General features: G+C 57.4%; 2 protein-coding genes and 1 pseudogene across 2 annotated transcripts; 1 reads left to right on the top strand and 2 right to left on the bottom strand.

The window, feature by feature from the left end:
* Window positions 1-1,505: 1,505 nt before the first annotated feature.
* ELOF1 (elongation factor 1) lies at window positions 1,506-4,596 on the top strand (the record flags this gene model as incomplete). Its single annotated transcript, XM_054013173.1, has 2 exons — window positions 1,506-1,593; window positions 2,712-4,596. Coding segments are annotated over 2 exons (153 nt in total), but the record flags the coding sequence as incomplete, so codon positions are not given.
* Window positions 1,675-1,810, bottom strand: LOC128828536 (U1 spliceosomal RNA; annotated as a pseudogene).
* A 4,283-nt stretch (window positions 4,597-8,879) lies between the features above and the next one.
* CNN1 (calponin 1) lies at window positions 8,880-25,778 on the bottom strand. Its single transcript, XM_054013136.1, has 7 exons — window positions 25,634-25,778; window positions 12,813-12,934; window positions 12,190-12,256; window positions 11,464-11,601; window positions 10,754-10,864; window positions 10,006-10,152; window positions 8,880-9,794 (listed from the first exon to the last, which is right to left on the bottom strand). Exons 1-7 carry the CDS (start codon window positions 25,694-25,696, stop codon window positions 9,549-9,551), a joined length of 894 nt encoding a protein of 297 aa, XP_053869111.1. The 5' UTR covers window positions 25,697-25,778; the 3' UTR covers window positions 8,880-9,548.

Below are 25,778 nucleotides of genomic sequence, written 5' to 3'. Positions count from 1 at the left end.
TGCTGAGCTGCCGTGTTAGTGCCCATTAGGGTACACTTATGGGGGCTGCGGCTCTCGGGGTGCAGGGGATGCGCTGATTCCCACCTGGCGCTGGATCAGGAAGTCCCCACAATGTGGGGTTTGGTGCATTACTGGGCGAACGCCACTCATTCTCTGAAACCTCTTGTGCTGGCCGCTGCTGGAGACCGGACGCTAGGCTGTTGGCTTGGCTCAGTATGACCGAGGGAGGGAACTGGGCTAGATCGGCCCGTTGGTTTGATCCAGTATGGTAGCAAGGGACAAAACAGGGTAGATATTAATACCTAGTTCTTCTAGGGAGGCTAGAGCACTAGGCCAGGACTCCAGATAGGTTGGTTCTATTTCCGGCTCTGCCACTGGTCTGCTGGATGACCGTGGGCATGTCACTTTACCTCCCTCTGCCTCAGTTTCCCCATCTGTAAAATGGGAATAATAATACCAACCTCCTTTGTAAAGTGCTTTGAGATCTGTGGATGAAAAGTGCTAGATGAGAGCCAGGGGTGGTGGTTGTTATTATTATTATAGCACTTTTCATCAGTAGATGGATGATCCTGTTTGTCAGACCTGGCATGGTAAGGAAGGGGACCCGTTACTGGGTAAGCTGGGCCAATTGGTCTCTTCCGATTGGAGATGGAAGCCACGCTAGAAGGGGTCCATTTGGTTTGATCTGGTACAGGTAGAGGGTGGGATACAGGGCTAGACTGGCCCATTGGATTGATTGGTGTGGTATAACCTACATTTGTGACAAGAGCCGTATGAAAGCATTTCAGTAATTAAGCAACTTATTTTTAAATGGTGCAAGTGAGCAACAGACATTAGCAACACAGTAAGAGCGTTTGGGTTTTTGCTATATCCCCATCAGCAGGTAATACTGAAGCCTGGCTGTGCATATGCTGGGTCATGTCCATAAAAGTAGTAGGAAAGTGCAGCAAGATTTCCCTATTAGGAATTGTTTCCTAATTTCGTCCCCAGTTTTCCTGTATTTGAGCGTATAATGAACCACACTGGAACTCAGGTTTGTACCGTCTCAAATGCTTCCCCTCCCCCTTCAGAGCAGGCAGATGGTTTGCACATTTTTATGTTTGTTTGTTTGTTTATCTTTTAGCCTACTGCCTACGTGTTTAGTTCTCTTAACTTCTCCTAAATCCTGAGACAGAACATGCTCCATTGGTTAAAACAGAAGACTAGGAGTCAGGACTCCTGGGTTCTTTTTCCAGCTCTTGCAACCAACTTGCTTTGTGATCACGTTGGGCAAGTTGCTTCCCTTCCACTCACTCGTTTCCCTGTCAGTAAAATGTGAATAACTGTAGTAGCTCTTGCGTTGTGATGCTTCATTTGTTAATGCTGCGTTTTGTTTCAGTGGGTGCTATGAAAGAGAAGTGTATTCTTCTCTTAAGTCAATTTTTCTAACCACTTGCTCTTGTTTGTTTGCTCTTTGAACTTCCATTCGTCTTGCTCTTTGGAAATATTTGCTGTTGTTGGAATATTGTTTTCTCTGTTCCAGGGACCGGGCTCGGAACACTGGCGTAATCTCATGTACTGTGTGTCTGGAAGAATTTCAGACTCCCATAACGTGTATCCTTTGCACTGCTAATGACTGAAGCAGGGTACCTTTACTGTAGTTTTTTTTCCCATGGATTTTTTTTTTTTAAATGCCAGGGGAAAGCACGAACGCAGTCCCCCACTGCCACAAATTATGCAGTCAAGTTTCCTGCATTTGGGGAAATCACAGGGGTCACCACACCCGCAGCACACCTTCACGATCATGGTATCTCCCCTACCAGGAGGGAAATGTATTTTCCGTGCAGTTCTACTTCAGCCACAGAGGTCTTGGAGTTTCGGTTTTGCTGAGACCCCAGAACTTTGCCGACGTGAAGTGTCCAAGTATCTGCAAAATTAGAACCTGCTCTGGTTGTAGTCAGATCCGTGCCTGGGGTTCGGTGCAGAGCTGCTTGTGGTATCTTGGCACTTCTTGTTCCAGCCCGTGATGGAAACTGGAAGCAAACAGGCAGTAGCTAAAATAACTAGACAGTCATACAGCCCTGCTCATAGATTCCAAGGCCAGAAGGGACCATTGTGACCATCTAGTCTGACCTGGATAGCGCAGGTCACAGGACTTCCCCAAAATAATTTTGTTTGAACTAGGAAAACGTCCAATCTTGATCCTGTCAGTGACGCAAGGAAAAAACTTGGGTGGTGCATGTAACTGTTAGGAACTGAGTCCAGAAGCACACGTTAAAAAATAGAATTAACTTCCCATCTTGTTTTCACGTGTTGGCCTTTATCCTGCAGCAGCATGAGACGATTGCTTGGATAGCATGTTCTTAGTCCGTGTCCGCACTAGGGTCAGAATCATGGTTGGTATGACGGAGTTAAATGTTAGCAAGGCTGTCTGCTAACTTCACCCTGGAGGTGCCTCGGTTTCCCCATCTCTAAGGTGGGGCTAATGATACTTGCCTCCCTTCAGAAGGTGCTTTGAGATGGACTGCTGAAAAGTGCAAGGGCGGGACAGAGTGGCGCTGGTGTTTGTCCCACTGTGCCGTCATAAAGGGCCAGCAGACAGGTCTTGTGGGGAAGAGTCGGAAAGGTGCAAAGAAAATTTCTTAAGCTCCCAGTGCAAGATGAAGCCCATGCTTCAGGGGAGATGGTGGTGGTGTTTTGGTGTCATCTTCCTTGACCTTTGACCCTCTCAGATCTTTCAGAACCGGTGGACGTGTACAGTGATTGGATAGACGCTTGTGAGGCGGCCAATCAGTAGCAGCAACTGGGCGGGACGCTCATTTGTGCTAATTCTGGATATTACAGTATTTTGTATGTGGAAAAAAATGTGCTAGTTCCATACCACGAGACAGTCGGGGGCTTGGGAGAAGGTGGCTGGGTTTTTTATTAGCTTTTCCATTCAAGGGTCTTTTTATAGCTACTGTTCCTTTTTGTGAATTACCCTGAGGCCAATTTAGACCCATGCACTTTTCATCAGTGTGACACTGTTCAGGGACAGTTTGGAAATGCTGCCCTAGTTAAGGGGGGCGGAGAGGAGCGTTTTGTTTTGCTCAGCCCAGCAGTTTGAAAGTTCACAAGATAAGAAACAACTTGTCACCATGATTAAACGGCAACAGTTAATAAAAAAAAAAAAAAAAGTCCGGCACTACTCCTTGTCTGGCCAAGCGGTGTCCTTTTGCAATGCTGGCTGGATCCCTGTTGGAATAGGCTATATCTTCCCTTCCACTCTGCTTTGAATAACAGTTGAAACGGTGATGCAGAGGCAGTTTTGTCTAGTGGTTAGAGCAGGGCAGCAGGTTATCTGGAGTCCTGGGTTCTTTTCCTGTGACTTCCACCAGCTTCCAGTGTGATGCTGGGCAAGTCGCTTCCCCTATTAGCACCTCAGTTTCTCCCTTTAAATCAGAGTGAATAACACTGACCTTTGTAAAGTGCTTTGAGATCTTTGGACACAAAGTGTGATAGAAATGTAAGATCGTCCCTCCCGCAGTCCCAGTTCTGGATGTTGGTTTTTGGCTAGCTCTCTCCAGCAGACTCATTGGCACAGAAAAGTCCCCAGCCGACCCATTTAACTTTGACTTACCTAAACGGGGGCACTGCTGTACTTGATTTACATTCTCCAGTGCCAGGTAAACTGGTTTGACTGAGCCATTTGTCAGAAAACAGGACGACCACGGACACAGATGTCTGCTTTTCTCAGGTCCCCTTGCAGCAGTTTTGCTCATTTGTCTCTTAAGCAAAATACAGCAAAACTTCAGTACTGGAGGGTGGGAAGTGAGTCAGGCTGGAGAACTGGGGGCGGGGGATGAGGGGAAGGGAGACAGGTGTCTATGGCACGGAAGGCTGAGGATCAGATAATGATTTTTGTTACTACGCTTTCTTGAGTCTGGTCGTGGTGTCCAATGTGTGTTACCTTCTGAACGTGCAGACGCTAGACTGAGCAAAGCCTCTGCTTCTTCGGCTTGCAGATCGGTTTGGTGCTCACGGCTCTCATTTATTTTGGGGAGAACTTCCCTCTCTCTTAGCTTCAAAACGTTCGCCTGTGTTCTGATGCCGCAGTTACTCAGGGGCTCGCAAGAGGCAATTGCTCAGCCGTTGGCGCCACTGAGTTTTAAGGTGGTGGCAGATCCCTGGCTGAACTGATCTGGGGCCTGTAGTGAATGGGCAGAGGATTGTTTGCAAGGGGGCATGTGAATCGGAGTGAGAGAAGGGATGGGAGGATGGGCTAAATTAGCCACCTTGGCCTCCCTTTGCTTTTACCTGCTGCTTTTAACTTGAGGAAATTCTTACTGTATGAAGAGGTTTCCTTTGATCTTCCTGGATGGTACCAGCAGCGCCTGGAGCTCCTTCCTGGACACTGATGATTTACAAGCCCCTGCCTCGGGAAGCTGCATGGGCTGGGGATTAAGCTGTTTTGAATTCCAGGCTGGGTTTGGACACCTTTCCCCGTGTGTGGGTGCAAAGAAGGGTGTAGCAAGCGGTTGTCCTGGTTTCGTTTGGGGTTTGTTTTGGGAGGGGGGCTCTTTAGAAATTGTTTGCAGTGGTAGAATGTCCCGTTAATAAATGCCATTATGGGGGGAAGTGGTCTTTGTGTGTCCTTTATCGTCGTTGGTGTCATATGGATTCTGGGCCGAGTGCCCGGACTCATTTCCCCGAGGCAGCCGGGCGTTTGCACAAGCCACATGCCTGTATGAGAGAGACAAGCAGCGGTAGTAGGACAGGCTGCGTACTTTGCCCATCTCTGCAAATTCCCTCCCTGCTGTGCCTCAGTTTCCCCTTTCGTAAAACAGGGGGTTAATCTCTTAAATGTGCTGCAAGTATTTGGGGTTTCTGCCTTGCAAGGCTGAAGAGCCGAACGGAACGGCTAGGATTCCACATCTGGTGATTTACTGCCCCTTACCCATCCCCTCTAGCTCTGTCAACTGACAGTTTATGGTATGTCAACAACAAAAACCCCAACAAACCCCCGGCAGTGAGTCTCGGAGCCTGGGTCGGCGGCCGGGGGCAGATTGCGCTGTGGGGCTAAAAATAGCCGTGTAGCCGTTCCTGCCTGGGCTCCGAGACCTGCCCCCCTTGCCAGGATTCAGAGCCCGGGCTCCAGCCCGACTCGCAACGTTTACCCTGCAGCATGGGCTGCCCGAGTCACCCGCTGGGGTCGGGGCCGCAAGGCTCTGAGCCACCTGGGCCGCAGTGTCCTAGCGGGGAGGCGGGTCCTGTGACCCTGGAATGGCCAACGCAGGCTTCCTGGCTCAGCGAAATGAGCCGACACTACACGGGGCTGCGGTCCAGCGAAGGACAAAAGGCTGCGGCGGGAGTAGCTGGGGTGGAAGAAAATCAGCTGAGCCGGCGCTATTTGTTCTGGCAACCTCTGCTGGGTAAACAGCTCGTAAAAGCAGCCGGGCCCTGACGAGGGGTCTGGCGAGAGCTCTGGGGCCCTTCGCGCTCTGCGCCATGTGCTGTAACCAGTTCAGTTGGGTCCTTTAGAAGCTGGGGGGATGTGGCTCTCGCAGGCAGGGGCTGAGAACACTGGCTGCTGGGCCTGGCAGAGCCATGCTCCTCAATCCCGACCCACACCCCCTGCCAGCCCAGCCCTGTCCCCCCAGCTCTGCCCGTGTCCCTCACTCCCGACCCACAGTCCCCTGCCAGCCCAGCCCTGTCCCCCCAGCTCTGCCGGTGCCCCTCAGTCCTGACCCACAGCCCCCTGCTAGCCCAGCCCTGTCCCCCCAGCTCTACCCGTGCCCCTCAGTCCTGACCCACAGCCGCCTGCTAGCCCAGCCCTGTCCCCCCAGCTCTGCCCGTGCCCCTCAGTCCTCACCCAGGTCCCTGCCATCCTTGCCCTAGACTTCCTGCACGCACAGCTTTGCTCGTCCTTCTCTATTCTGGCCCGTTGCTCCCCTGCTATCCTGTGCTATCATCCTCCCATCTCCATTGCCCCAGGCCTGCCTACGTCCCTCCGTGGAAATCCTCGCCCCCTGTTTCCGGGCTTGGGGCTCTCGTGCGCACACCCTGCAAGTCGTCCTGAGCTAGATGGCGGTTTGAAGGGCAGAGTAGCCATTGTGGCCTTGCATGAGCCCATCACCGGCAGAGGCAAAAGGCCGGTCACTCAGACGCTCCTCGTGACTTCCAGCCTGAGCCAGTGTGGCCTTGAACCGCTGCAGCCAGGTAGTAACAGCGCAGAGTACGCGACGTGCTCCGGGGAGGGAGGAGGTTACTTAGTGCTTAAACCTCCCTCTCTCCCTTAATCTTTCCTTCTCCGGCTCTGTAGCGTGGCACAGCGTCCTAGCCACGTCGCACTGGACGGGACCTCGCTAGGTCGTCTACTCCAGGGCCCCGCACCAAAGCGGGACCTAGGCTATGCCCGCTTGGCCCCGGAGCATAGACGCGGCCTACGCCGGCGGAAGTCGTTCTGCGGGGGGGAGGGACACCACCTCCCCAAACGCCGTCGACAGAAGCCGTCTTCTGTCAACATAACCGCCAGCGTAGATGCAGCTATGTTGGCATAGCTATGTTTTTTTCAACCCCCCCCTCGCCCCCCCCCCCCCGATATAGCTTTACCGGTATTGGTTTTAAGCGGAGAACAGGCCTGTAGCATCAATTCTTTGTGTGGTCTTCTAAAATCCTGGCGTGCAAGCTGTTCCTTCCCACACTCCGGTTTTCTTTCACGGGTGAAGGTGTGTCTCTCTTCCCCCACTCCCAGCCCTGCTGCGGCATTACCTCCGTGGGGCTGGGCTACCCCGCTCCTCCAAGGCACCCGTGCCATTTGCCCTTTCCTTTGAAGACCTTAACAGGAACCCCCTGAAACAGGGCCGCGCGGGGTCTCGCTTGCATTTTACTATGGCTGCTACGTGCCATGTCAAGAACATAATCGCAAACTCTCCTGGGCCTGGTACGGAGACTTGTAACCAGAAGAGTTATGGAGGGATTGTCCCTGCAGTGCCAACGGCTTGTGACGTAGATCCAGCCGTCGCTGTAGCCCTGCAAAGCGCTTGTCTCGACTTCTGAGGGGGAATGTGGCTTTTAAGGGGGGATGGGGGGTGTCTAAGGAGCATCCGTCTGCCTGTGACGGCCTGAGGAGGACAGAGGTGGATGATGTTGTGCCTGTGTAAGCGGTTACTTTGGCCTGCGTGTGTACACATCACCCCCTGGTGGCCGATCTTACAGCAAGTAGAGCAGCCGGCTGCTTCACCGAAGCTAAAGTGTCAAGTTTGTGTTGAAGGATCTGGGTGTGAGGTGTCCGGCAGCGTTTGTGGGCGGGTATCAAAGCCTTCCTGTATAAGTGCTGAATTACTGGCTAGAGCCCTGTGCACCGGCTGGTAATGGGGTTTACAGACAGAGCTGGGAGGGTTGTGGTCGGCCGGCCCTTCCCTTCCCTGCCGCACGGGGGTAAAAGGGGGTAAATCCATCCGGGAGGAAAGCCAGGGCAGGGCTTAAGAGCCTTCACTCATCCCTACCATTGATGCCTGCTGGAAAATGAGCATTTATAGACCGCTTCTTATCTTCAAAGCACTTAAACACTCACTGTTCATCTTTAGCCTGACCAGACATTGCCAACTAGCCTGTGTCCACCCAGGCATCCTGGGAGGAGGGAAATCCGCCTAGCTGTCGGTATTGTCTACGCAGCCCCCTCTGTTAAAGGGACGCCGTGGGCCTGAACCTCTGTCTGCGTCATTGTACCCGATCTATGTGCTTGTAAACCCAAGAGTGCTAGAAATCAGCGTTGGGGAGGGGAGACAAAGGTTGTTTTTCTCTCTCTGGTTCGCCTGTGCTTCTGATAGCACTTTCCGTAGAGAAGAAGGATGTTCCTGGGGTTGGGGTGCCGACCAGAGATGTGGGGTAGGTCCTGCCCCACCACAACCTTCCGTTGTGGCTTTGGGCAAGTCAGTTAGTTTAATAGGCCTCAGTTTCCCCATCTCTAAAATGGGGGCTATTTGTGCTGACGATTACTGTTGGGTGCTCTAATAATAATACGGTAAGCTGGGCCAGACAGGTACGCAAGACAGGTCCCTTCACGCAAGAGCAGCAAGTGGAAAAAGTGGTCGCACCACAAACCGCCACAGAGCAAAGGACTTGGATGTGACTGGCTTTGTGCAATTGACTAGATCTCATTTTGACCTTCCCTTTTACACGCAGGCTTCACCAGCGAAGACAAATGTCCAGGAAGCTCTTAAATAAGATTAGAAATAGGTTTAGAAAATATAGATTTTTTTTTTTTTTGTTCCTTGTTTTATTGTGCCACAGTGAGAGATTAAAAAGTGCTCATCCACAGAAAATTACAAACTGCTGTAATATCAGTTTATAAATCACTTGATCCGGAGGTTTTTTTTTTTTTTTAAAAGTGTTTAGTTTGCCGGCATGCAGAGTAAAGGAAATATTCCTAGGCTTTTAAAGGCAGCCCATCTTGTAGGCAATGTAGTGGCTTATCTCAGTAGTTCACACTCTTATTTTCCCCATACATTAGATTGTCACCAAAATACTCCTACCAACATGGGCACTAGCAGAGGTGGTTGAGCAAGGTTACCCTTCCAGGAGCTCAACAGTGTTCGTGTGCGGGGGGAGGGTTTCCCACTTAGACTTGCAACTGGAAAACCTGCCGACACAAAAACTTGTTTGTCGAGGGTGCTGTCCTGGTGGTAGATGGAAAGTGTGTGTGTGTGGGGGGGTGTATATAGAGTGGGTCTCTTATATACACACACGGAGAATCTTATTTACAGAAATGGCATCTGTCCCTTTTCAAAGCCCAGAAATGTTAGGAGAACCTTTGACAGAGACCAGGGAGTGCGTGTGTTTAAACTTGAACGCGCTCCGTCTCCTTCTGTACTGCTAGTCCCATCCCTCCCCCGTGTTTGCTCCGCTCAGGCCACTACTTGCGTCTGCCGAAGTGGGCATTCACCCACGAAAGCTTATGCTCCAATACTTCTGTTAGTCTTAAAGGGGCCACAGGACCCTCTGTTGCTTTTTATCGCTGGGATGTTACACACCTGGGATTGCAGGGTGGGTGCCTGGGGGAAGGGGGGATACCTGGACAGTCAAGCAGGAAGCACTCTACCTAGAGCAGTGAATGCAATCGCAGGCCGGTTCATTTCACCAACTTGTTTGTTCCCCTTACTTTAGGAAAGAGGCTGGGGGCGGCAGTGGGTGGGGGGTGGGTGAGTGTCTCAGAGCCGAGACACTGGTGCTAATGGTGAAAAAGCACTAATGTTTCTCTACATCTACCCTTCTCCCCCACCCCAACTACTCCTGATTGAACTGAGCCTTGCTCTATGGCCGTGCATTGTCAAGTGCTGGGTTATACATTGAAAAACAACTTAAATAAGGGGGGGGGGGGAATCTGACGGGGGTTGGGGTTTGTTTCTAGGGTTGGGGAGCTGGGTTGGGGGACCCTCTGTGAGCAGGTTAGCGTTGGGGGGAGCAGTCGGGATTTCCTCTTATTCCTCTTTTTTAAAGTGATCACTTGCTGGTTTTTTTTTTAAAAAGTTTCTTCTAGCGTCCTGGTTGCGTGTGTCTCTGATCAGTCCAGGCCCCGGCCCGGCCCCTCATTCGGAGTTGTAGAAGTTGTGTTGGCTGTGGTTGTACTCGTCCTCGCCGACCATGGCGTAGTTGGGCTGGAGGCAGTACTTGGGGTCGTAGACCTGGCGTGGCAGCCCGTACACGGTCATGCCCTGCTGCGAGGCGCCCTTGTTGCTGCCCATCTGCAGGGAGACGTTGAGGCTGTCGCAGTGCTCCATGCCCAGCATGGGCTCGAAGATCTGCCGCTTGGTCCCTGGGGCCGTCATGCCCGCCTGTGGGGAGAGGCGGGGGGTTAGTTGAACAGGAAGGGAGACGCTGCGCAGACGTGAAGGCTCAAGAATGCCAGGAAGTGGGACCTGGAGGCTTTCCTCTCTAGACGCTAGTTCCCCCCGGGGATGGCAGTAGGTGGGGCTGGGGGGGAGCCTCACGGTGCTAACGCCCCTTTCCCGCTCCCACGCCTGCTCCTTGGCTTGCGTCTCTTACCTGGCTGGCTCCCTTGTTGGTGCCCATTTGTAGACTGATGGTGGCCTGATCCAGGGGCTGGTCTGTGCCCAGTTTGGGGTCATAGAGGTGCCGGCGGGTGCCGTACGCCGTCATGCCCTGCTGGCTGGCAAACTTGTTGGTGCCCATCTGGAAGGAGAAGCAGAGTGAAACCGAGGGCGTGGATTAATGCTGGCTGTGTGCGAGACCCGATCTCTGCTCTTGGCATGAGGCTTTGCCCCAGGGGTTGGCACCATGTCGCCCAGGGGGAGTGGGAGTCCCCAGCCCCCCCCGGGAGGTGGAAGAAGGAATTGCCGGCTCCCACGCTTGGCTGCGGTTTGGGAGTGGCCATTGCCCCAGGTGTCTCCTGCCCAGCCTCGAGCTCACCGGGTTCCTGCTTTCAGCGCCGATGGTCCTGGGGAAATCTCTGGTGTTGCACCAACCGGGGCTGTCGCACGTTAGAGAAGCCCCAGCTAAGGTGGCAGAAAAGGGCCCAATGGCTCAAGTGGGCAGCTCCTGATATGGGCTGGGGTGGCCCCTGGCTGGCTGGGCTCTGCAGCCGCTCGAGGGGGCAGAGTAACTCCAGAGGCTGAGCCGTAGAGAAATCTCAGCACCATCAGCTGGGCTTCCTCGTGGCTGTGGAAAGCTACGAGCTGGCCACCCCGGGGTGGTGCTGGGACCAGATCTCTGGCCTCCTGTCTCTGAGCTCCCGGGGCTGCCAAGGGGCCGCGTGGCGGGGGGAGTCACAGACCTGCAGCCCGATAATGTTCCGTCCTTCTTTCAGCTTCTCCGGCTGGAATCGGCGCTGATGCTTCTCGGCGTATTTGACACCCATGTTCACTTTGTTGCCTTTTGTCTTGGCCTGCGGGGGGGGGAGGCAGGAACAAACAGGGCTCACGTGGGGATGGCTGGAGGGGTAAATCTCCCTGCCCCCCACTGCAGAAACCACGGCCCAGCCTGGAGTGGGGAGACCAGCCCCCGTCTCCCCCCACACACGGCCCCGTCTCTAGCTCCCGTGTTCCCAGGCACTGATTAGATTCAAAGCCAAGGCTGGTGCTGTGAGCCGTGGTGGGTGGGTAAGAGGAGGAGCTCTTCCCCATGGGGGAAATGACTTCAATCTGTGCATTGGGGGGGCAGGGGCTGCGTCAGTCCCATCCAGCCCAGCTCGTCCTGGCCGGCTCTGGCCCCTCGTGCTGAGTGCACTCAGCGAACCAGGGGCCGATTCCTGAGGGGGTCTGGCGTGGAGTGTGGGGAGTGGCCGAGGCTGGTTCTGATCTGCAGCCATGTCTGCAGTGCCCCCGAAGCAGGCGGCTGGAAGGACGCCCGTGCCCTGTGTCTCTGCCAAGGGACGCCGCCTCACCCCGAAGGTCTCGTCGGGTGCCTTCGACATGCCAGGAACCTCCCGCCGGGCAAGGCCGGGCTGGGGGCCTGGATGAGCCGCGCTGCCGCTGCCGGACTCACCTGGCTTGCCAGGGCGATCAGGGTGGACTGCACCTGGGTGTAGTTCGTGTTCTCAAAGAGGTCGTTGGCTTCGAAAATGTCGTGTGGCTTCACGCCATACTTGGTGATGGCCTTGATGAAGTTACTGATGTTCTCGAGCTGCGGCAGGACGGCAGGTGGTTACAGAGCGGCCAGCGTGTCCCGGCTGCTCCACCGCGCCCAAGCCCAGCACCGGACGACCCCCCCCCGCATTCCTACAGTGTGACAGGAGCGTCCCAGCTGGTGACCCCTCCCTGCTCCACATCCGCTCTCCAGGCAGAACCCCAAGTCTTGTCTTCCTAGAGTACAGAGAGGGGCCCCTGCTTCCTTGTCATCTGACGTGACGCTCTGTGCTTTCTCCTCCAATCACGGGGGCTTTCGCTTATCGCGTCCCTGTGCTGGCGAGGGCTCTGTTGTGGACGGGCTGAGAGCTGGGTCTTGCCCTGCCCACCCATTGCTCCAGCCAAGGAAGGCTACAGTGCCATTTTCTCCCTTCCCCTGCCCACAAAGATCTCCCTGTCGGGCAACCCCCCGCCCTTTCCTGGGGCGTCTCCCAGCACCCTTAGGGAGCCTGGGACCCCAACACAGCTGGGGAAGAGTCTCCCGACGGCTGGACTAGCTTCAAGGATACTGTCTAGTGTGACCCTGGCGGGGGTCCTAAGCCAGGCCCCATGGCTGGGGCAGCGAGAGCCCAGAGGGAGCCTTCACCTGGTGCCAGTTCTGCGTGGACTCGTTCACCTTCTTCACGGAGCCGGGCTGCAGTTTGTTGATGAGTCTGAAAGGAGAAGGCCCGAGCACGGGTTTTGTTCAGCAGGGCGATGGCGTCACCCGTCGCTGGGAGGCAGCTGGCTCTGGGGTGGGGCGCAGGAGCTGGTAACCAGGGCCTGCATGCCAAACTACGAGCAGCAGGGAGGACGCCCGCATCCCACTGAAACTAGAGGTGGAGGTGGGGGGGTGGGCGTAGAATGGCCCCGGGTTGAATGTGGCCGCGGGAGTTGGGCTAACGCCCCACGTCCGCCAGGAAATACCATGGGATCTGCAGGGACGGCACATTCGTGCTTCAGACCCTCCAGTAGCACAGCGCCCCCTAGTGCTGCAGCCGGCGCTGACTCCAACAGGGGAGCCCCTCCTTCGGCAGATGGGTTCCCTGGGTGCTCTCTCCTCCTGAGGGGGACACGGGGCTGGGAGGGGAGATGTTGGGGTATGACTGGAACTGGGCCACGCTCCCACCCCAAGTCTTGCAGAACGACGCCAGAGCCCAACCCCCCATTGCTGGGGAGCTGCCCACCCCCAGCAGGGCAGGACCCCCCCCCCCCCCGAAGGCTCCTCACTTGCACAGGATGACACCGTCCTTCAGCCCCTCCATGAAGTTGTCTGCAAGGCGCTCCCCCGTCATGTCCTCAATCCACAGCCGCAGCTCCTGCTCCCGCTGGGGGTCGTACTTCTGGGCCAGCTGTAACGGAGCCAGAGGGCATTGGGCATGGCGGAGCTGCTGGGGGATGGGCGTGCGGCGGAACCGGGTGAGCAACCCCCTGGCTAATGCCAGTGCCACCCTTGCCTTGCCCGTTGGCATCATGCCCCACCCTGGCATTCTGCTGGGCCCGTCAGCAAGCGTCCCCCATTGCTGATCTCAGCCCTCTGCACAGTGCGGGCTGATATCCCCATCGCCTGCCCTGAGAACAGCCAGAGTCTGGTTTGGGTACAAATACTCCTACATATCAGGGTAGATTTCAAGGCCAGAAGGGGCCGGCTGGCCCTTCTGGGTAGTGCAGGCCAAAGAACCTCCCCTGTGATCCCTGCCTCCCGTGGGGGTGAGCTTGAGTGTCTCTGAGAAACACCCAGCTCCGAGTGCTGGAGAATCCAGCCCTGTCCCTCCAGGTAGCTGCACTGATGGTTAATCGCCACCATCGGGCAAACTCTGCCCCTTCAGCTTCCAGCCGTTGGATTGGGTTCTGCCCTGGTCTGCCAGTACCAAGAACCCACTCTTCCCTGTGTGGGGACGGCTAGGGAATTCTGAACCTGCGTAGCCAGCCCCCATCACCGGGGCATCTGGGCGCCTTGCAGTCTTTAATTTATTTATCCTCCCGGGAGGCAGGGCAGTGCTGTTATTCCTGTTGTGCATCTGGGGAAACTGAGGCACAGAGCGGCTATGTGACTTGCCGATGGTCTCACGGAGTGTCTAGCAGAACCGGCTGCAGGTTAGTGCTGTAACCACTGGACTATCCTGTCTCTGTGCCCTTGGGCTGTCACAAACCTCTTCCGGTCTTTGTTTAAACCCACTGTTGCTGCTGGGAGAGGGGGGCTCGTTTGCGAGAATGGGACCATCTCAGATCTGCACACTGCTTAGTAGGGATCAGTTTGTGGACCATTCACCATTGTGTGGTCCCCCACCTCCCATCCCATTGGCTCCTGCCTGATATCTCCATGGCAACCCCAGCAACTGGTTCCCAGGAAAGAAACGCTAGCACGCTGGTGAATTAGATGGTTGATGACAACGATCAGGGGCCTGGAAAAAAAACAAAAACCTCCCGCTGAAGAGAGACTGCAAAGATTGGAATTGTTTCCCTTAGCGAGGAGGGGAATAAGAGACGACACGATCGAAATATACAAGATGACGACTGGGCTAGAGAAGGGGGAGCGGGAGTTTCTGATCTCTCCGTCTCACAGCACGAGAACAGGGGGAAAGGCATATGAAGGTAGCCAGTTAGAAACAAATGAGATACTTTTTCACTCCACGTGTAACATTAGCCTGGGGAACTCCATGCCACAGGAGGGAACGAACGTAGCAAGATTCAAAGAGGGCCTGGACGTTTCTGGGGATAACCAAACTAACCACAGTTAGAATACCTAATAGCTTTGGACAGGATAGAAAACCTCCGGCTTCAGCCAATCTCGAACTCTTGGGGGCAGATTACCCCAGACAGTAACTCCTCACTTAACACTGTAGTTCTGTGTCTGAAAAATGCGACTTTAAGTGAAACGACGTTAAGCGAATCCAATTTCTCCATAAGAACGAATGTAAATGGGGGGGGGGGTTTAGGTTCCAGGGAAATGGTTTTTTGCCATACAGTACTACAGTTGGGAGGTGCCCCCGCCTTACCCCACACAGCCCACTGGCACTGCAGGCAAGGAGGCTGGAGGTGCTGTAGGTAGGAGAAACATATTGCACAGGAGTAGTGGCAGCTTCCCCTACTCTGCAAGCACCAAAGGCGAGGGGGCTCAACCCTCGGCCCACCCACACCACCCTTTCCGCCAAGCCCCCACCCTTAACCTGCCTCTTCTCTGCCCCCTTTTACTCCGCACGCATGTCCTCGCTCCTCCCCTGCGGCAGTCAGCTGGCGTGCAGCGTTCCGGGGGCAGGAGCGAGGACACGGCACGCAGGCTCCCCCCTCCCTCCCCGCCTCCTGAACGCCGCAAGCCAGCTGATTGCTGTGGGGGGAGGAGGGGGAAGGCGCTGATCCGTGGGTCTGCCGGCGGGCGGGAGGCGGTGGAGAAGGCGTAGGGGAGCTGATAAGGGGACTGCCAGCTGTGACGTTCTAGCGAAGCATTGCACAACTTTAAATGGAGCAGGGACGTAAGATCGAAACAACGTTAAGCGAGAGGACGTTAAGTGGGGAGTTGCTGTATCTGTCTCCTGTGCAAGTCTTGTATCTTCCTTGGTGCTGGCCACGGAGACAGGCTCCGAGGCTACATGGAGCCCGGTCTGGTCCAGTCTGGTGATCCACGTTGTTCCTGGGACAGTTCGTGATTTTTAGCTGCTTTTAGCAGCATCTGGAAATGAGCAGTCGGCCCCGGCTAACTGGCCAATTAACTCCCCAGTTTGGGAGCCCATCTCCTGGAATATGCACCCCCAAAAGAGGGGAAGCACCAACAGAACGAACGAATTTCCCTGGGGATGGCTGCTCTCCTGCAGTGGGGCTACCTAGCTGTGTCCCCCGCCCAAACAGGGGAGGTTGGTTTTGTGGTTACCGAACCGGCCACAGCCTCCCTGTGCGACCTGGGGCAAGTCACTGCGTCCCTCTGGGCTCAATTCCCCAGCTGTGAAATGCGGAGGACGATCTTCATCTCTTTGGGGCAGGGACTCCCGCTCTCTGGGTCTGTGCAGCACCTGGCGCCCTGATCTCAGCTGGGACCTCCAGGGGCGACGGCCATACAAATACTAGCCCCAGCTGGGCTCTGTTCTACATCTGCCCTGCGCGTCGCAGCGTGCGGAGGGGGCAGAAAGCGCCCCAGGCTGAGTGGCTGGGGTCTAGGTAACCCCCGGACCCTTGTCTCTCGTAAAACGGAGCCGATCTGCCGCGGCTGCTGTGCTGGCCCCAGCCCTGCCAGGGAAAAAAGATGTCCAGAGCCAAACCTCTTTATCTGGAAATGTGCTTCTGTACCAGGTCCCTGTGCTCCTTCTAAGGGCCGTCTGACCCCCCAAAGCAGCCATCAGTGCCCCACTAGGGCCTCGGAAATTGTTCTCCTGGGAATCCCATGCTTGAATGATGAGAGGCAGCTCTGCCATGTTTATGATCCGTCTCTGCCAAACTCCCTGGCCTGGGGCGAGTCCCACGCTGGCTGCCAGGAAAGGAGCTAGAGGGATTCATTCAGTGGGGCTGGGGTTGCGGCTCGCAAAGGGAAGCGGAGTTCCCGACCAGTGCTCTGTGGCCCCCTCCTCCCCCCGACTCAGTATTGGCTCATAACAATGAAAGTCCCCGGTGAGTTCTGGAGCATCCCGAGTCTAGACCTGCACGTCCCTGACTGCTGAAATGCGTCCACCTCTGGGGTGGAAAGCGGCAGCTGTTTCGCCGCCGATGGAAAGAACTCTTCCTTCCTTGTGTTAGTCCATTGAATCTGGAGTGACACCAGGAGTAGATTTGGCCCCATATCCAGACAATAACAAGAGGCAGACTGATGCTCACTGCTGGGCACCAGGGTTCAAGGCCCCAGGTCTGAGTACAAGGAGGTCAGGCTGCTGGTGTTACGGCTTTCGGGTGCTGCCGGCTTTGTGGTCACTAGCGCTCCCCTGGCTGGGGTCTGCGGGGGGGGACGCAGGCCCTCAGAGAGCGCACAGAACTCCTGCCCTGCCTGCCTGCGATTAGGAAGCATTGGGGAGGGCTCACCCGTCCCTGGCTGAGTCCAGTCCAGAGCCCGTGCCCACCTCGTGTACGGTGAAACTAACACACAGGAGCCAAAGTAGTGCCAGTGATAATAGCGTCTCTTTGGAGGGTGGCCTCCTGGGTTGCTGAGACCTGGGCAACTCATGTCACCCAATCACCCTGCTGCACCAGGCGCGGATCGGAACCGGGAGCTGAATGGGGGGACAGTGGCTGGGGCGCCTGGCGCTGCTTTTCCAGCAGCCTTTGAGAAGGGCTGTTAGCAGAGATCCACTTGGAGGCCCAGTAAGTCAGACCCTGACCCAGTCAGGACTCCTGGGTTCCAACCCCAGCTCTGGGCGAGGCTGGGGTCTGATAGAGCAGGGGGTGGGCCTGGAATCTGGAGGGGTGTGGGGTCCAGTGGTTAGAGCAGGAGGAGCTGGGAGCCAGGACTCCTGGGTTCTATCCCCATCTCTGGGAGAGGAGCGGGATCCACTGGTTCTGTTGGGTGGGGAGGGGAGGGGATTAGGAGTCAAGACACCTGTTGAATCATTTCACTGCTCATGGGTTTTGCTTCCCAGCCCTCGCTCAGATTTTCTGTGGCCCATGGCTCACCAAAACTGCTGCTTCCCCATCCGCTCCCAATGCCAGCGCCACCTTGGGGGATGGGCGCACGCCTCAGCCTGTGCCTTGCCCTCGGGCCGCGCTGCACACGGTGGCAGAAATCCCCTCCTGACCCCTGCACGTTAGCCCTGAAGCCTGGGATTGTGATTTCCCCCAGCTCCGAGTCCTGCCTGCCCCGCGGATTGGGCGCCGCATCGTCCGTCCCCTTTGCTGAAGTCCACCTGCGGGCGCTAACGTGGCAGGGAAGCGCCGAGGAAGTTGTTCCTTGTATGCGGTTGAAATATACCTGCTCTGCTCTAGTTAACCGGCAGCGTAAAAAGCCTGATCACTCCACCCTCTGCATCAGAACCTTTAGCCCCCCTCCAGGGACCCCCTTTTCCTTTTCCGGGTTGAATCCTCCCTGTTTAAAGTCGGCCCAATGGAACCTAGCCTCTCCCTGAGGAAGGAGGGGGCGTGTGGCTCTAATGTGCTCTGAGAGGCAAAGGTGCCCGGGCAGGCCCATGTATTAGAGTAGGGCCGCCCTTATTCCGCTGCCGTACAGGAGCCATAAGGCAGGGCCCTGGCCCCAAAGGTACCAGCCGGCCAGCCTGTCCGTTTGGATTTCCTGGGTCCTTCTGTGTCCCGCAAGCTCTCTCCTAGCAGACAGCTTCCAAACTCCCCGCCTTTCTTTCCCTGCGCAGGACCTGACCCTGGCCAGCAGAGAAGCCCATTGCAGGAATGGGGAAACTGAGGCACAAAGGGAGGCAGATGCCCGAGGGGAGGTGGGAATGCTGGGATAACCCTGCTCTGGGTGGTGTGGAGCCAGGGGGTGTCCAGCTGGGGGCACTGGCTGCAGGAAGGGATCCCAGCCGTTCCTGGCTCCCAGGCCCGGCCCGCCGCGGCGTGAGCCCAGCAGAAGAAGGTTCCAGCCCCGAGATTGACCAGGACAAGCCACCCTCCGCAGGGGCTGCTGGGAAGTAGCACGTCCCAGGAGTCGGCACCTGCCAGAGCCCAGGCTGGCCCGTCCAGGGTGCTGTGACCGTACTCCTCCCTTCACCCCGCTGGCTGCGTGCTGCTCCAGCCGGGAAGGCGAGTGAGCGCTCACATTCCTCGGGCCCGGCCTGTCTCCTCGCTCCAGCCCGCCCGTGCCAGGGCCGTCTGCCAACCCAAACAGGCAGCAGCCCCTGCAGGAAGAATTCACCAAACTTGGGAGAAAAATGGGGCCTGTCCCAGATCCTCATGGATTTATCCCTGGCCGGGGGGTGGGGGGCGATATTTCAGTGGGAGAGATGGCAGAACCGGGGCTGGGACGCTGGGGCAGCGCTGAGGTGATCCTGAGCTCCAGTAACGAGGAATTTGCTCGTTTCATCTCTCTGGGGGTGTGAAGAGCAAGATCAGATAGGACCCAGGCTTCAGTTAAGCGCATGGTTATTATCAGAAGGCCAGTTCCAGGGGCGTGGCTGGCTCAGGAATGGAGCACGGGGCCTTTCAGCTCTAGGGGGTGCCAGCTCCCATCCGGCCCCCGGGTGGCGGGAACGGGACAGGGCCCGGGCCTTTCCCACCTGGAGGTGCTGGCTCTGGTCTGGGCCCAGGTTGGGGGACTGGCTGGCTCAGAGGTCGGGGGAGTGGGGCATAGGGCTTTTCCCCTATGGGGGCAGCAGCTCCCATCCAGCCCCAGAGGCCATTGGCTGGCCCAGGGGGGCAGGGAAGGGAACGTGCAGCTTTGTTACTGAGCTGGTTCTGTTCCAGCTGGGGGGGCTCGTGACCGAGTCGTGTGCAGTCAGTGGCTGATCAGGGGCCCCTGTGAAATGAGTTTGGTGGGTCTCAGCCCAGTTCCTAGGGACAGCGGGTGTTAAATTTTGCCCCAGTTGGGCTCTGAGGTCAGGCTCTGAAAGGGCCATGAGGATAAAACTCCCCTCTTCCCCTCGGGAGGATTTCTGCAGGCTGGGGTGCCCCTGTGCTGGCCCTAAGCACTGCATTCCCTGCAGCCTCAGAGCGCGGAGCCCACACCAGCACCGCTGGAGTGATCCCACCTCACCCACCATGCTGCCCCCATGGGAGGGGGAGAGCACTGCCTCCAGCACAATGTCCTGCAACCTCACCCTAGCAAACCTCCTTGCAATCCCCTATCCAAGCTGGCCAGTAACCCTAACAAAGCAAACCATTCAGCAACCCTACCATAACAAACCGAATTGCACCCCCTGACCTGGCCTGTAACCCTATCATAACGAACCATCCAGCAACCCTACCATAACAAACCGAATTGCACCCCCTGACCTGGCCTGTAACCCTACCATAACAAACCGAATTGCACCCCCTGACCTGGCTGGCAAACCTATCATAACGAACCATCCAGCAACCCTACCATAACAAACCGAATTGCACCCCCTGACCTGGCCTGTAACCCTACCATAACAAACCGAATTGCACCCCCTGACCTGGCCTGTAACCCTACCATAACAAACCGAATTGCACCCCCTGACCTGGCTGGCAAACCTATCATAACGAACCATCCAGCAACCCTACCATAACAAACCGAATTGCACCCCCTGACCTGGCCTGTAACCCTACCATAACAAACCGAATTGCACCCCCTGACCTGGCCTGTAACCCTATCATAACGAACCATCCAGAAACCCTACCATAACAAACCGAATTGCACCCCCTGACCTGGCCTGTAACCCTACCATAACAAACCGAATTGCACCCCCTGACCTGGCTGGCAAACCTATCATAACGAACTATCCAGAAACCCTACCACAGCAAAGCAACCTGCACTACCCAACCTGGCCAGTAACCCTGCCATAACAAACCTGGCCGGCAACCCTGTCATAACAAACCGACCTGCACCCCCCAACCTGGCCAGCATCCCCATCATAATGAACCATCCAGCAACCCTACCATAACAAACCGACCTGCACCCCCAAACCTGGCTGGCAACCCTACCATAACAAACCGACCTGCACCCCCCAACCTGGCTGGCAACCCTACCATAACAAACCGACCTGCACCCCCCAACCTGGCTGGCAACCCTACCATAACAAACCATCCAGCAACCCTACCATAACAAACCGACCTGCACCCCCCGACCTGGCCGGCAATGCTACCATAACAAACCGACCTGCACCCCTCAACCTGGCTGGCAACCCTACCATAACAAACCGACTTGCACCCCCCAACCTGGCTGGCAACCCTACCATAACAAACCGACCTGCACCCCCCAACCTGGCTGGCAACCCTACCATAACAAACCGACCTCCCCCCCCCCCCAACCTGGCCCGTAACCCTACCATCATGAACCGACCTGCCGCCCCCAACCTGGCTGGTAACCCTACCATAACAAACCATCCAGAAACCCTACCATAATGAACTGACCTGCACCCCCGAACCTGGCCGGCAACCCTATCATAACGAACCATCCAGCAACCCTACCACAACAAACCGACCTGTAACCCCCAACCTGGCCAGCAACCCTACCATAACAAACCGACCTCCCCCCCCCCCCCCCAACCTGGCCCGTAACCCTACCATAATGAACCGACCTGCCGCCCCCAACCTGGCTGGTAACCCTACCATAACAAACCATCCAGAAACCCTACCATAATGAACTGACCTGCACCCCCGAACCTGGCCGGCAACCCTATCATAACGAACCATCCAGCAACCCTACCACAACAAACCGACCTGTAACCCCCAACCTGGCCAGCAACCCTACCATAACAAGCCAATCTGCACAAAGCCCCTGCCCACAAGTGGGCCGGTAGCCCTGCAATAACAAACCTGCAGGGGCACAGTTCATAATTATTTTTTGGGGTGGGGGGAGCCAGTCTTCATAGTACTCTTGCTCCCCTTGCATGTGTCCCCCATTGGTTGCTGCAGCAGTTGGGGGCCTGGGTGACACTTCAGGGAGGAGGGATTGTCACTGGGGCTAGTGTTTAGAACGGGGGGCGGGGGCTGGGAGTCAGCTGGGTTCCCTCCCCAGCTGTGGGAGGGGAACAGAGGTGAGCGGGAGCCAGGACTCCTGGGTTCTTACCCCAGCCCTGGGAGGGGAGCAGGGTCTAGTGCAGGGGCTCTCAAACGTTTGTCCTGGTGACCCCTTTCAAATAGCAAGCATCGGAGTGCGACCCCCCCCCCTTATACATTAAAAACACTTCTTTATCTATTTAACACCATTATAAATGCTGGAGGCAAAGTGGGGTTTGGGGTGGAGGTTGACAGCTCATGACCCCCCATGTAATAACCTCGCGACCCCCTGAGGGGTCCCGACCCCGTTTGAGAACCCCTGGTCTAGTGGTTAGAGTGGGGGGGAGGAGCCAGGACTTCTGGGTTCCGTTCCCAGCTCCAGGGAAAGACTGGGATCTAGTGGGTGAGGGGGAGTTAGGATTCTGCACAGACTCTCTTTCCCCCGAGGCCTCCAAGCAGGCGTTCCATCGCTGGGAACAGCTACTGCTCCTTGCCAGCCCGGCCGGGATGCCAGCTGCGGTAGGAAGTCTCTGCATGCCCAGCCGGGATCATGCCAGTCCCCGCTCTTCCCCCTCCCCAGCAGCTTCTTGACCCACCTGCCTCCTCCCGGGGACCCCTGCAGGGCAGGTACCTGGGACCTGGAATCACTCGAATGATCCCAGCTGCAAACTCCCCTCCCTGAGCTGGGATAGAACCCAGGAGTCCTGGCTCCCAGCCCCCCTGCTCTAACCACTAGGCCCTGCTCCCCTCCCTGATCCGGGGAGAGAACCCAGGAGTCCTGGCTCCCAGCCCCCTGCTCTAACCACTAGACCTCACTCCCCTCCCTGATCCGGGGATAGAACCCAGGAGTCCTGGCTCCCAGCCCCCTGCTCTAACCACTAGACCCCACTCCCCTCCTTGGATGGAAGGAGTCGGCCTCTTTCACCTTCCTGCGGGCGGCCGATACCTGATCTGCCATTACCTCTGGCCGCCCGTGTGCAGCCTGCTTGGGAATTGGTACGGTTCCAAACCAGGGCCCCCTCTCCCCCCACACCACGGGAGGGAAACCGAGTCCCTCCCAGAGCTCAGTTCTAGCCCTGTGGCCCTGAGCCAGCTGACACCCCCACTGCCCTCCTCCCCGGGGGGCACCAACAAGCAGGTTCCACTGTCTGGCCGGAGAGTGGGGACGACAGAGGGAGCAGCCAGAGAAGGGGCTGGGCTGGGGCATCGGCCCCGCTCCCTCCCCCTGGGTGTCTTGAGGCGTCCCCACCCAGGGGAGCACCTGAGAGGGACAAGGGCTGGGGTCGCTCTGGGGTCACCACTGGTGCCGGCTGGGCCTGGCCCGGAGAGCCCCCCCTGCTCCCCCAGGACGGCTGGTTGATTTTGTCTCCATCACAGGGCAGATGCAATCTGGGGGTGTGGGGGGGGAGATAATGGGGGATCCCAGGCCAATGTCCTGGGAGGGGCCTCGGCTGCCCAGGACTGATCCCCCTCGTCCCAGCGTCTGGCTCTGACAGTTGGCACGAGCAAGCGGCTGGGGGCGCGGGGGGGGGTGTCTCCATCTCTACGGCCTGGGGTGTCTCCCCCACCTGGGATCTCTCAGCACAGACCGCCGGCTGCCTGGGCCCCGGCGGCTTTATAAAGCAAACCATGCCTTATATAGAGCCGCCCGCTCCTGGGCCCAGCTCTGCAGAATCCCCAAAGCCAACCATATATGGCCAGCCGGCGCCGGGCACAGCGCGGGCTGGCCAGAAAGGTAGCTGAAGAATTCAAAGCAGGGAGAGCCCTAGACAAGGGCTGGGGGTTCTGGCTGGCTTGTAATCACTGACCAGGGACACTGGGGGGGCTAGGCCTGCCCCCCTGCTTTGGATCTGGGGGGAGCAGAGCATCAAAGCAGGGTGACCCCCCCCCCGGACACGTGGGGGTCACAGATCAGCAGTGGCGGTTAGCAGCGAATCCCACCAGTGGGATGGGAGGAGGTGTGCATATTTAACCCTTGCTGGGTCCCGGCTGTGAGCCCCCAGAGCACCCAAAGGAGCCCAGCACTGGAGCGGTTTTTCCTCCTGGCAATGCGTCTGCGTCCCCTGGGGGCACGAGGGTGCAGCGAGCTGGGGATGGGGCGGGGGGAGCCCTGCTTCGGCTCGTGGGTGGAGGAGCCAAGCGGCAGGAAACCAGGAGGTGACCCCGAAACCCGGGTCCGGGGAGCCCCTTGGGAGTAGGGCCAGGGCCTGAGAGCAGGGAGCCCGGGTCCCCCAGCATTGTTACAGAATGTCGCCCCCTTCTCAGGGGAGGCCCCCCTAGTGGGGGAGGGGTGCAGATCCATATTAATTTCGGGGGAGCCCGCTGCCATTCAGAGATTGGGGGGGTGGGCTCCTTTCACTCCGAGGCTGTGCTGAATGGAAGAGTCCCCCGGCGCTACCTCTGCCACCTGGGGTTTTCTGTGGGGACCTGGGGCTTGACTTTCCCTCCCTGTGGTTGTTGGCTGCTCCCCACCCCAGAGGTGGCTGCGTTTTGGTGGGGCTGTGTGTGTAGGAGGCCCCCAAAGTGCACTGGGCTCCTTCGGGGTGAAGCGCTCTCTGGGAATGTATAATACTGGGGAGCAGGGACAGTTTGGGGGTGACGTCCCAGGTCCCTTCGCCCGGCTCCCCAGTGACATCGAAGCAAAGGGAGAGGAGCCCCCACCACTTCCTCTTGGTTGCAGTAGGAAACAACACGTGCTCTATGCTAGCTAGGCCTCGTGTCCTACGCCCCTCATCCTGGTATCTGGGCAGCCCTCTGCCCCCCCGTGCTTTCATGCCCTGATCTGGGGACCCTACTGGATTAGGGGCACGCCCAGCACTTCAGCAGCAAAGCCATTACCCCCATTTTACAGACAGGGAAACTGAGGCACAGAGCGGCAAAGGCCATAGAGGGGAGTCAGTGTGAGATCTGGGACTAGAACCCAGGAGTCCTGACTCCCAGCCCCTGGCTCTAACCGCTAGACCCCACTCCCTGAGTCGTAGCAGCACTTCGCTGTATCAGTATCATGTCTCATACCAGCTACGTCCTGGCTGAGTCCTGACTGGAGCGGCAGGGGTGGGGTGGGGTGGGGGATACATGTTCCTGAGCGAGGGGCTGGGGGGGGAGATATTCCCAGCCCCTCGCTCAGGAACATGCTGGGGGATGCTTTAATCATCTTCCCTGGCTATCACCTAGCACTTTCCACTGTAGCCCTCACTGTGTTTGCCAAGGAGCGCACGAGCATTGTCCCCATTGTACAGGTGGGGAAACCGAGGCACGGGGGGGCAAAGTGACTTGCCCAAGGTCTCCCAGCAGGCCAGTGGCGGAGCCGAGAATAGGCCCGAGGCCACTGCTGTGTGCCGGCCAGCAGGGGCCTGTCTGGTCAGTGGGGGGGGGGGGTCTCACGTCTCAGCCCTGCGCTGTTCAGCCTGGGCTAATGGCCCCACACCCCCCAGGGAAAGTTGGAGAGAAGGGGCTGATCCGCACCCTGGGTGGGCGCTGAGCCTGGGGATGGATAGTCAGGGGTGGGGGGAATCCCTGGCTGTCCCCTCCCCCACGGTAAATGCCCAGTGCTTTGACAGGGGCGTGTTGGGAGCACGTGGGGCTCTGGTGTGCCCTCTCCCCCCCAGACATCAGGCTCCAAAGGGGGCCTGGAAGCCTGAGCAGCTTTGGGGGTGTGGGGGGAAATCCAGCTTGGAATGAGGCAGGTTCCCCGCAATGCAGAGAAGAGGGCCGCCCCCCCCCCCCCAAAGTCTGCTTTGGGCATCTGTCAGGGAGGGGGCGAGGGAGGGAGGATCGTCTCCAGGTCTGGCTAGCCCTGATCTCTGCCACCCCCACCCACCCCTCCCCAGTTCAGTCCTTTGCTGGGCTTCCACACCTGTCCTGCTACCCTGTCATCATTCATGTTTATTAGGTGTATTACGGTAGCACCCAGGCGCCCCAGCCATGGCCCCGGACCCCACTGTGCAAGGCGCTGTACAAACACACCCTCCTGGTTCCTTCTGGGCCCTTTCCCTGCCTCCCCTCCGCCCTGCTGTTTTAGAGACTCTTTTACAATAGGACATCCTCTCCCAGCCCGTGGGCGGCACACCCAACACCCTCTCCCCTTCCCTGCCCATCTGTAACCCTTTAGGCCACGTTCCCTGGGCTAAGCCCCTGTTCTGCCCAGCTGCTGAAGGCCACTTTGTTTGCTTTGGGGGGGCTTGGTGAGGGGTGCTCCTTAAATCTCCCCATCCCTGCCCCCTGGGTCATACTAACGGACCCATCCACCACCAGTCCTTCCCAAGGTGTTCCACCATCGCAAAACCCCTTGCTCTGCGACCCTCTCCCACGGAGAACCAACTCCTTCCTGACCCCCAGCCAATGGCCAGCGTCTGCCCTGAAGCCTGAGGATGGCTCATCCTTGGGAGCCGCCGGGCCCATTCTCCAAGATAGTATCGACCCACAAAGCGTGGTCCCACATCCCGAGCTGCCACTGGCGCCGATCCTGAGCCACCCTGGTGTTTTGGGGGGCGATCCCCCCCCCTTACCTTGTTCTTGACCTCCGCTGACAGCCCGTAGGCCGGTCCCCGGTTGAAGTGTGCGGCGGACATCCTGCCTGCGTCGCCTCCGGCCTCGCTGGAGATGGGAGCCCTGCTCGGTGCCCTCTGCGCCTCTGCCTCTTCCTCGCTTTCC

The sequence above is a fragment of the Malaclemys terrapin genome, chromosome 23 (genome assembly GCF_027887155.1).
Source record: "Malaclemys terrapin pileata isolate rMalTer1 chromosome 23, rMalTer1.hap1, whole genome shotgun sequence".
Classification (NCBI taxonomy): domain Eukaryota; kingdom Metazoa; phylum Chordata; order Testudines; family Emydidae; genus Malaclemys; species Malaclemys terrapin.
The sequence above is the reverse complement of the archived record's forward strand: the minus strand, read 5'-3'. Positions and strand labels throughout refer to the sequence as shown.